Genomic DNA, 11,960 nt, shown 5'->3' with positions numbered 1-11,960 from the left:
GCTCCCCTCCCCTCTGGGACCTCAGTGCTTCCCTGACTATTCTCCTTAGCTCATTGAAGTTTGCCCTCCTGAAATCCAGGGTTGCTGCTTTGCTGCAGGCCTTTGCCACCTTGCGCTGGATGGTGAATTCCAGCAGGCGATGATCACTGTCGCCCAGGTGGTCGAGCACCTGCAGCCCCCTCACCAGGTCATCTCCCATGGCCAGCACCAGGTCCAACAAGGCGTCTCCCCTGGTGGGCCTGTGCACCTCCTGGGTTAGATGGAGGTCCTGCATTCTGGCTAAGAACCTACATAAGCGGTCAGACCTGGCTGACTGCTCTTCCCAGCAGATGTCCAGGAAGTTCAGGCCCCCCGTGACTACCACATCCTTAGACTTCACTACCTCCGTGAGCTGACCTAAGAATTCCTGGTCGAGCTTTTCCCCTTGGTTGGGAGGTCTGTAGTAGACCCCCACTGTTAAGTCTCTTTCTTCATGCAGAAACCCTTAAAGTAAGATAAAAAAATAAAAATGGTCAGCAAGTTAGAGGCAAAACACATTGAGAGTCTGTTCAACATACCTGCCAACTAAGTATTCCCAGTTGAGCCGTATCCAGTCCCATGCCATGTTTTTGCCATAAGTATTATAGGAGATGTACCTCAGTACAGTAAACACATCCTGACTTTTAATAAAACTGGTGTTGTAAATGTATTTTAGATACCTAGGAGAAATCATATATGTATTAGTTAAGCAGGCTTTATAGCTTTTTTCATTATAGATTACAAAATAATTAATTAATTGGGTATATACTTGTAAGAGTGAGTATAAGAAATAATAAAAGCCTTAATATTTTTATGTCACTGATTGTTTGCTGAGGCCAACCTAAACTAACTGATTGCTACAGCTCAGCTGTTATTTTATTAGGGAAAAAAGTGATGCTAGAGAGGTTTTTAAAAAAAAATAGATGAAATAGCTGGGCCTGAAAAAGGAACATTCATTACGTGTAAGATTTTAAAAAACAATGCAAGCATTTTGGCTTCTCTGGCCATGTCCACATCAGTGCAGATGTTTGTTTTCCCAGGGACAAGAAACAGCAGCAAGAAACAACAGCACACCTTGTGCCGCTGCTACTTGTCCCCAGGGAATGCCTGTGCCATGTGCCCTCTGGCATGCCACAGGTTACCTCAGGTGGGGTAGGGGAGGCTGGGAAAGCAACTGTACTGGCCCCAGCAGTCTTACCTGGGGTCCTGGGGGCTGGAGAAGCTGCAGCCATGGTGTTCCCGCAGCTAGGAGCCTGCTGGCACCTGGACCATGGCTCTGACCCGCCAGGCTCCAGTTTTGGGAAGCATGTGTTACCGACACATGTGCCTCCCTGCTTTTTCTGCATGGGGCACATGGCAGCCCCCAACGCTGCAAGGTAGCATCATGGGGAACTCCTGAATTTGTGGTGTGTGGCACCACAGACAGGTCTGCAGTGCTATATACTGCATGGCTGTGTTTGTCTTGATGAGGCCTCTGAGTGTGTTTTACACCAAATCTCTGGTACTTTGGAGGATGGACTTTTTTGACTCTTGATTAGAGGTCAAGGGAACCTGATTTACAATGAAAAGCTGAGAGAACTGGAATTATGTAGTCTAGTGAAGAGAAGACAGAGAGGTCTTTGAATACCTGAAGAGCAAAGGTTTAACAACGGTGGTGGTGGTTGGGGCCACATTTGCTGTGGCACCTGAGCTGGCAATAGCTGATGCTGCCATTCTTGCACTCCCTTGAAGTGGGCACTTGAGGCTGAGGCCCCAGTTGCCCACCACTTTTTACACTACTGCTTAAGCATGGTTATAAAAAAGATTGTGACAGACTATTCCATGTGTCCACAAGAGACAGGACAAGAAGTAACAGACTTAAGTTACAACAAAGGAAATTAAGGTTGGATCCTAGTAGGAACTTCCCTCACTTTGAGGGTGGTCAAGCACGGGAACAAGTTGTGGAATCTTCAGACTTCAAAGTTTTTAAGAACATCCAGACAGACACTTGGTTTGGGTGGTTTGGACAGGGGTGATCCTGCCTTGAGCAGGGAGTTGAACCCCCAAAGTCTCTTCCAGCTCTGTTTTCCTATGGTTTATGACCCTGTCTTATCCATCCACTCTGCTTGTACATACCAAACCTAGAAATATGGCAGAAGAAACTAATCTGGGGGCACCTCGGGCAGCTGTTCTTGGCCTCTCTGTCTCTGGTGTTCTTGACAGTGACTAGACCAGGGTGCTCAACTTGTGGCCCACAGAGCCTTGGAATCCAGCCTACGGTGCTCCCACTAGGCCAGGAAATGTGGCAGAGGGGGAACAGCAGTCATTAATATGGTCACCCTTCCCGCCCTGCCAAATTCCCAAACGCAAGCTGGAGCCAGGCTGTGGGCCCTTCCCCTGGCATGGCTGGGCCATGCCCCCCTCCCTTTGCATCTGGGTGGTCGCTGGGTTGGGACTGGGCCAAGTCCCTTTTTTCCCCTTGTGGGGCTAGGTTGGTGCCAAGGCACATCACCCCTTTTTCCCACAGGGCTGGGTGCGATTGGGCAGCTCCCTCCCCCTTCTGTGTGGCCAGATGGTACCCCTGCACCAGGTGCTGGATCAGGATCACCAGCTGGATTTGGCCCACAGATGGACCAGACTGTCCATCCAGTCTGCAGGGAAAAGGTTGAGCAACACTGGATTAGACAGGTACTCCTAGAGTGGTTTCACCCTCACACTTTGGGCATAGTGCATGTGAGTAGGAACATGGTTAAGAAGGTCCCTCTCTGACAGCACTAGAGGTGTTTAGCAATATCCTTACTGAAAGTCAGTGAGACTTTAAGTTCCTAAGTCTCCTGAAAATTTGACCCTAATTCTATGGTTATGTCCCCATTGCAGTGAGGAAGTATAAATGAGTGAAGCACAGGAAGACCTGTGCAAACTAACTAGTTACTATATGGTAAAAGTATGTATATTCTGGTGGGGGGGAGGGGGGAAGCAGGGGGGATTTACCATACATTATCTGCTCTGTGTAACTGCCCACATGCACACTGATAATTTGATCAGTAGCATCTAATGAACAGTAGTTTAGCCATTGGGGTTAAACTACTGCAGTTTGGCTTTCGTTTACCATGGGGTAAGGCACAGTCGGTTACTGTGGAGTAGCTGATACATGGGAAAGCTTCTGTATCATGGTGGAACTGGTGAGTCATGGTGACTGGTTTGTTTCCCCATCCCTTAAGCTACTCTTAATATAATTACCTTGGGTAACAATAACAGCAGTGTCAGTGGTAGGGAATTCAGTGCAGATCTACAACCCCATGATGGGTCCTGAATACTCACTCAGATGGCTAGTTCTCAACTAACATGCTGCTATGTCTTCACTGCCATAGTTAGCTGTGCTAGCTAAATTAAAGCAAGCTTTAGTATGCCTATCTCTGACCGAGAAGATATACATTAGGAGATTTTGCTACCAACAAGATGGTTAAAATTCTTTCATCTAATAGAATGAAATCCTGTGAGTGCTAAAAGGCCGCAGCTGCAGCAGATCAGCAATGTGACTGGTGTCTCAAAAAATAAATCAAGCCACTGTCACAGAGACATATACTTAGGTAATATGGCATGGTCATAACTATTGTATCATAACATTGCAATATAACTTTGTAGCAGTTACGAAGAGGCACTTTTTCAGCTGCTGCAAATAGGTGCTGATGACTGCTTGTGTACTCTGTCACTTGGATAAGAGGATTCTCTTACCGAAGTGACAGAGTGCACAACCAGTTTTCTCAAGCTGTGTGTCTTTTTTCCCCCGTTGTTTTACTCATAAACTCAGTCTGGAGAATAGCCATCTTGTTAGTTTAATATGATAAGAATTTTTACACTATACAGGTTTGGGCTGCTCTAAATAAACCATGTTTTAATCTCATCAATGGTGAGTTATGAATCAACCTTAAATGACAAGGGCCTATGAAATTATGAACATTGCTGGGCTCTGTGGCCAATTTATCTTTATTATTACACCATCCTCATTCTCCCATTTCCTCAAGGGCTAGGGACAGAAGTTACACATAAACCGGTTTAAGTGATCAGAAACTGGTTTAAACCTATAACAGAAGTTCAGTGCACATAAACCAGTTTCAAAATGGCTGAAACTAGTTTAAGATAAACCTCATTGAATGTAGTATCAGACTTAACTGATTTGGGCTAAACTGGTTTATGAAACTTCTGTTCCAAATCCCTTCCTGGCTCAAGTTAAATCACAGCTCCTCAGCATGCTTTCCAGCCTTGGCCAGGGCTGGGCTGTGCTGTCTGCTCCAGAGAGCAGGGTTAGCCATGCCCCTCTGCTCCCTAGCTGGAGCAGTGAGGTCTGGCTGACAAGAGGATGGGGAGGCAATCCCAGCTGGGGATGCAGCCCAGTTTATGGGTGGAGGGGACTCCCCCTAGGCAAACCCCAGCTGGGGTTTAGGGCCAGGGAGGGGGGTTAAATACCTCTTCTCCTGCTTAAACTTACTGTTGGCTGCACCTGTGGATTGAAAATCCTAGAGGTACCTGGAAGCAGCAAGATGAAGTAATGAGCAACCCTGCAGAGTTCTGCTGCTGGGATTCTGGACTGCAAATCCCAGAGACCTTGGGGGCAGCAGGAAAAGGAAGTGAACACACAGCCAGAAAGCCATGCTCTAGCACTCCCCTGCTTCTGGCCTGAGCCACTGCAGGCATGTGACTACATTTCCTGAATCAAAGGCAAATGTCTGTTCACTTTTGTTTCAATTTAATCTGTGCAGCTTAAATCAACCTGCAAAGACTGAATCAATTCAGCCTTGGGCTTTTTGACTGTCTGCACTTCTATTTTTTGCTCCATACACTTGCTTCATCTTGCAAATTCTTTGGGGCAGGAGCTATATTGTTTTAGGCTTTTATACAGTCATTAGTACACTGGTGTGCTCACCCTGACTGGGACATTTAAATACCTTCCCACTATTACAGCTTGTAGTACTGGTCATTCTATGCCTGCAGGAATACCTAGATCAGATTATTTCCAGTCGAGAAGCAAAGCTTTTGGCTCACTGCTTGTAGCTTTATCACAAAGGAGATTATTAAATGACCATTTCTGAGAAACGCTGTGCTCTATATCATACCATGTATGTGGCAAAAACTATAGTACAGGAGAGTGGGAGATAAGGGAGAGGAGGACTGTTTCAATGGGGAAATACGTCACCTGTCCAAAAGTGTGATGTTCTGCACTGATGCCAAGCCATACAGCAACTTTTCTTTCTCTTGAGCTAATGGAGTAGTTTGGTATTTCTGAAACATGTAGTTCCAATGTGTCTCGTTCCTAGAGTTCTGCATCCCATAGCGGTACACCAAGAGCCGGAGATTTACAGGAAGACTAGAATAAACAAAGCAGTATTTGATGGCTTTTTTCCTGGTTTTATTTAATTCTGGCACTATATGCTGTATCTTAACTGAATCCCAAACCCATTTACCTTCTTCCATTTATCCATTCTTCAAATAATTTAGAAGCATTATTCAAGGCATCTTGATCACCCATACTGCACGCAAAATCTAAAACAGAGGCACGAAGAAGCCTAGACAGGGGGACAGAGAGAGAGAAGGATTTTTCCCACTGCTCAGCACTGCCAGAATCTATCTGTAATACTACTTTAAAAAAAAAAAGAATGTCCCAACCTTCTCACATGTGTTCCAGGACCATCTTCCTCATCATTCCAACCCAGCTGCTGTGTAATGGGCTTAACAAGAGTCTGAAAAATGTTCTGAAAGAGATTTTGGGATTACCCTCATAGGTTTCATTAATTAATAGGATTTTTGTATTCATAGTTTATCTTTTTTCATTTTCAGAAACATTAGGAAAGTTCTAATATCGTCTGAAGAAAAAAAAGTTATTTTCTAAAGAAAGAAAAAACCCCTCTCATTAAAGCTCCTGTGGCATAAAATGATGTGAACAACATGCTGTACCTTTGCTTTGCAATGTTGTGATACACTGATATGACTTGAAGGTATTCCATTTTCTTCAAGCCTTGTGTACACTACAAAATGTAACCATCTGTGTAAACTATTACTCCTTCACTTTGTTCCCTAACAAGATGCTGAATACAGTTTGTATTTATAGTGACTATTAATCCATGTTCAGTTCCAGGTCAGCAGTTATACTTGCTGACAACTACACTCAGACACAGCTATATTTCACAGTGTAGACAAGCATCAGAAGTTTTGCTGCATTGTACAATCTTGCTGGTAGGATGCAAGATTGTGCTGGCACATAAATGGCTGTGCTGAGAAGAATTGAGATGGGTGGGTGACTATAATCCCAGCCTGGGGATCAAAAAAGGCCTCTTGCAAAGTATATTAAGAATTATATATATTAAGCCTATATTAAGCCTCTTGCAAAATATACTTTAAGAATTTTATAAATTCCCAATGCATTTCTTTTAATGCTGAAATCATAAAGATAACAGCCTCAGCAAGCTTGAAAATAATTATTTTTCCTGTTTTGAAAGTTATGAACTGTAAGATCTGGAGACTGTAAGTAAGAACTTCCATTAGCTGCATTACCTGGAAAACAGGGTACAAGTCTTTATCATCTTTAAGCATGTCACTGAGATATGTTACTGCCACTATAACTCTCTGCCAAGGTAAATATTCCGTTTCATTTTGTAGATAATTTGTTAGATCCAGAGGGACAGAGTAATTCACAATGTCAGCCCTGAGGAAAGAAAAGACAATTGATGCAACTTTCAAAACCTGCCACACTTGAAATAGAAACATAGAGATAATAACATATGTATATTAATTGGAATCATATTTTTTGTTGTCTTATTCATGTGGGATTTTTTTGAATGACTTTGTTTTATGCCCTCTTATGTCTATTTTTTTTTAATTATGAGGATTGTGTAGCTGATATATTGATCCTACTGTACAATCTAAGAAAGTGTGTTGGCGGGGGGGCTTATCACAGGAGCCTTTGCCTCTTTGGGTATGAATAAAGTTACTTCTAGTTTCATCTAAATTCAAAATGCAGAAGGGTCAGACAGCTTCATTTCCTCCAACATTGTGAGAGTATCTGAGGGAAGAAGTTCTCTTTTCATTTTCCAAAAAAATCATACTGACAACAGATTGGGTAATGAGGTATTTCTGGAAAATCCTCAATCTCTTTATCATTTCTAGGAATGGGTGGGTACATCTTTTTCTTTTCCCTGCAACTACCAGGAGGTGTTGGAGGAGTGGTTTTCTTAATCCTCTCCCTGAAGGAAATGGTTTATAGGAGATGTTTGGCCTCATTGATCAGGCACTTGCATGCCTATACACATGCTGGTTTGCATTCTAATTTGAATGCTCTAGTGTAGCCTCACTGTCATGTGTATAAGCCCTAAGCATTTAAATATGGCTGCTGGGGCACTTTATCTAAACCTCATCAAATGAGATTTAGACAAACCGTCCCACAGCCATTTTTAAATTTGCAGGGGCTTAATACACATGACAGTGAGGTATTTTAATTAGAGTGGCTGTCCAGGAACCACTCTAATTAAAATGCCCCACTCAGGCCCCCACCCCTGAGCACATGTATAGGCAGCTGAGGATTCAGTACAATTTCTGGTTAGCTTCTGGTTATGGTTATAGCAGGCTGAGATGCATCCATTCAGCACTAAGCACCAGAGTATTGAGAGAACTGTAATAATTTGGTTATTAGCTTTACAAACTATTCTGGAGAAGCTGAATTACCTGGCAATCCAACCAAGACCTGAATGAAAGACAGCTACACATTGCTGGTTAGAAGTTTTATAACACAATAGCTTTTGCTGGAAAATGGGGAGCTTTTTAACTGAAATTGCAGCCTTTTTGTAGGGACATGTAAGTTTTGTCAGGGAAGGTTTCTCAGCTCCAGGTTGAAATTTCAGTTCACAAGCACAGTCAGAGACACCCACCAATAGGGCAGTGGTTACAGAATCCACCTCAGATATGCAAGACCAAGGCTCAAGTTAGGCTGAACAAAAACTCGCAGTGGGTCTCCTATGTTCCAGGCAAATCCCCTAAACACTGGCCTATTGGGGCAAATGTCCTGCTTTTAAAATTGCAAGGAAGACTGATACTCACCCAGTTCTATTGGTGTTTATAATGTAGACTCCAACCTGTATTTGTTGGAGATTTCTGATATAATGGGACAGCTGAAAATCCCCACGTTTCTCGCTGCCTTACAATTCTGAAAGTCTAATAATCAGTCTAATCCACAATGCTTTAGTGGGCATGTCTCAGGTTAGTACTATTATCTCCATATTATAAAGAGAGAAACTGAGGCACAGGGTGGCGGAAGTGACTTGCATGAGGCCACCCAGAAGATCAGTGACAGAGCCATATATGCAGAATGGTTGGCATATACAAGCTTTAAAAACTAAAAACATTTAAGACACAGAAATAAACATTGCTGGGATATTTAACATGAAGAAAAAATTGTGAATGTTGTGGGAAATTATAATGACTTCAGTGGGATTACCCTTCAGAGTATCTGCTCATCCTTGGAGTCAATTGTTCACAATTTGACTGTGAGTTTTTATTTGCAAGAATTAGGGGGATTTAGTGCTTTATCACAAGAGCAGAAAGCCATGCCATGAATTCTAATACCAACATCATTGTTTGGCCTTTGGCAAACCATTTAACCTCCATTCACATCAGTTTCTTTACCTGCATATTGGGGTTATTAATACTTAACCTGTCTCACAAGTTCATTGTAAAAAGTAACTAGTGTTTGTAATGCATAATGTAAGTGATATAAATCCTTTGTAAATTTTGGCTCCACAGAGGAGATGAACTGCCTGTAAAGATCTAATCATTAAGTTCAATAACTTCATGGTATTTTATTTGTAATGGCTTTCACTCCAGTGTACAGTGCACTGTCAATTTTCAGGAACAGTGATGATGATTTTCAGTGTGTTAGACATGAAGTTTGTAGATCTGTTCCTGTGACTGTGGGTACGAGGCAGATCAAACTAATGTTCATAACAATCCTTTGTATGCACAAGTATATGGGTACAAGATTGTGTGGGCATTTTGGTTTTGTACCTGGAAATTAACCAGGCACAAATTGTTTTTCTCCTCCCTTTTTTATAGGACTCTTATCAACAGCCTTTCTAATTCTCTCACTGTTTATCTCTTTTATACACAGCTACTCAACTTCACTCCCACAACAGCCCTTGACTTTATCCCGAGGCAAAAGGAATTGTCTGCATTGTGTGTTAATGACTATTAAAGAACTAAAGAAAATATCATGGCACCACGCTCCCTAAAGGGTCCAAGATAATGAACTTTGAAAAAGGGTACAAAACTTACACAGGAGGCCTTTTCCAAAAAACACTCAGAAGCATTATTATTATTATATGTCTAATAGCAGCGCACAGGAACAAAGCAGCTCTGAAGGGGCTGTCACTACCATGCTGTCACTACCATTCATGTTTCATAGTTATATAGTAGCATGTGTTCATTCATGCAGTAAGCCTTGGTGACCCACAACATGGGCATCTCATTAACTATTCTGATATCCCATGGTTGAACAGGAAATCTAGTGCAGGGGCTCTCAATCTTTTCCTTCCTGAGGCCTTCCCCACCCCCAGCACACTATTGAAACTCCACAGCCCACCTGTGCCACAACAACTGTTTTTTTGGCATATCCAGTATGCAGGGGGAAGCATAGGTGAGTCATGGGAGGGGAGCCATAGCAACATGTAGTGGGGCATAGTAGACATGTTGGGGGACCAGGGAGGGCATGTTCCCCCCAGTTTTGTGCTCCCACAGCAGGCATAGGGCTGCAACCTGGCCAGATGAGCACAGGCAGGAGCTGCCTCTGTGGCCCAGGCATGGGACCTAGCATAGGAGGGTGGAGTGGGGTGGTAAGACTCATTGCCATCACCACTGGAACCCCTGCACCATCTGCAAGGAGTAACAGATGGGGTGGAGGGTGTTGAGTGAGGGGCAGCACAGACCCCCTGAAGCCTGCTCATGGACCTCTGGTTGAGAACCGCTAATCTAGTGTATCTTGGGATGTCTGTGGAAAGTCACATCGAGTCAGATCTTTTGTGACACTTCTCAGGCACTTAAAATATGGACACTGTGAGACAGTGCCATGTAGAACCTGGGATAACTTGTATTGTACATCATAGACACACTCCTAGGAGATTATGACTTTATTTGGAATCCTGTTTTGGCAATGATTTTTGCAACTCACCTAGCTGAAAAACTCCTTTCAGAGGAAATATGCCTGCCTAGAAAGGAAATAAGGCTGTGATCCTGCTCACATTGAAGTAAATGGAAAAATTCATATTAACTCCAATAGGTCAAGATCAGACTCCTTATATTATAGCAGAAAGATTGGCTCTAAATTGATACCAACAAGAGTTGTACACAAACACACATGCTTGAATTTGTTCCTTATGGAGGAAAATTGGACCTAAATTATTCCTCCCCTTAAAGAATTCTCATTTCAGCCACTCAGTCCAAGGCAATTCCAATATAATAGCTGCTGGGAAGATATGAAAGCTATTTTGAAACCTCCATTTTGAGTTACTTTCATTAAGATGCCTACCTTGCCAAAGAAAAGGCATCATCCAAAACTCCAGCACGGTCAGCAGACGAAAATGACTGCATTAGGAGGACCAAAAAGAAAGACAAGAGATTTACATTCTGAAGAGGAAATTGTGATAATGTAGAGACCCCATAAACCAGCTGCTTGTAACTAGATCAAATTAATTTTGTACAACTTACCTGGTAGTTCTTAATCAGGTAATTGGCTAAATCTTTCCATGTCTGTGGCTCATAATTTACACGATAAAATCCAACATGGTCTGTATTTATTTTCAAGAAAGAATTGGGAGGTAGGTTGATGGGCTTTATGGTAATTCCTGTGGCAGAAAAGAAACAGCAATGATAAATTTTCATCTATTAAATACATGACTGGGGAGCCAATTGAAAAGATCTTGGGCCCCCAAACCCTATTTAGTTGTAACCTGGTTTGCAAATTCCACTGGGACATATAGCATAATTCTAGTTCAGTAGCTCTAACATGGCAGTGAGTAAAGAGGAGTTTATTGATACCAGCTCTTAGCAGAGAATAAGAAATACTTGTGACTTTTAAATGCGGAACGGTGTATTTAGAAAGAACATGAAGAAAATAAAGTACTGTTTGAAAATGAATACTCACATACACATGATTAATGTTCATGTTTCTTTATAGATTCACAGAAGTTTAGAGCTGGAAGAGACCAGCCCCCTTGAAAAGGCTCTGTTGGCCGTAAGCTTTTATTGTTTTTACAGAAGTTGACTTTTGTGCTAATGAGCCAAATGGTAGTCGCAGTAGGAAGCAGTTACTCACACAAGCAGCCCATAAAATCCATGAGATCACTCATGGCCCACTGGATTGTGATAAGGATGGTAAAAGAAAATCCTTTCAAACAAATCTCTGATTTTGGATCACAGCGAAGCATTTAATTTTGGATTTTGAATGCAAGTAATTGAAATAAACTTAAATTACTGTATTTACTGGAATCAAAGATGAGGTTTTTTGCCCCTTTCCAATGAACATGTGGGGGGAAAACCTCATTTTAGATTTGAGTATTGTCATAAGGCGGGTGGTGGCTTAGCTGTAGCTTCAGTCTAAAGTCAGAACTAAGCTCTCGCTGTCCTGGTCTGGGGTGGTTTGTTTGGTGCAGTAGGGGGCTTGTGGCAGGCAAAGCATAGGGAAGACCATGCAGTAGGAGTGGGAAGACCCCCAGTGGACAGTTTGGGGGGAACACAGGAGACAGTGCATAGCCTGTCCCCCCGCTCCCCACCATGTGCTTCTCCTTTACCTTCTTCTCTGGCCCCTCCAGCCCCACCAGGGTGAGACCCACAGCTACAACTGCTGCTTCTCCCTGGCTGGGTCACTGGCTGCCCTGGAGCTGGGGCAGAGCTGCTACAGAAGCTGGGGGCAAGGAGCAGGAGGT

General features: G+C 42.9%; 1 protein-coding gene across 1 annotated transcript in view; it reads right to left on the bottom strand.

Annotated features, from left to right (window-relative positions):
* ENPEP (glutamyl aminopeptidase) overlaps positions 1–11,960 on the bottom strand; it is a 94,752-nt gene that overhangs the window by 13,539 nt on the left and 69,253 nt on the right. Inside the window, exons 12-18 of the mRNA XM_019521974.1 lie at positions 10,744–10,880; positions 10,565–10,620; positions 6,547–6,697; positions 5,662–5,747; positions 5,460–5,561; positions 5,192–5,362; positions 558–698 (exon numbers count right to left, since the gene is read on the bottom strand). Of these exons, the coding sequence (XP_019377519.1) occupies positions 558–698; positions 5,192–5,362; positions 5,460–5,561; positions 5,662–5,747; positions 6,547–6,697; positions 10,565–10,620; positions 10,744–10,880 (844 nt within the window). The remainder of the gene's footprint in view (positions 1–557; positions 699–5,191; positions 5,363–5,459; positions 5,562–5,661; positions 5,748–6,546; positions 6,698–10,564; positions 10,621–10,743; positions 10,881–11,960) is intronic.

This window comes from Gavialis gangeticus, unplaced genomic scaffold (assembly GCF_001723915.1).
Source record: "Gavialis gangeticus isolate Ggan-Ray unplaced genomic scaffold, GavGan_comp1, whole genome shotgun sequence".
Classification (NCBI taxonomy): Eukaryota; Metazoa; Chordata; order Crocodylia; family Gavialidae; genus Gavialis; species Gavialis gangeticus.
The sequence above is the reverse complement of the archived record's forward strand: the minus strand, read 5'-3'. Positions and strand labels throughout refer to the sequence as shown.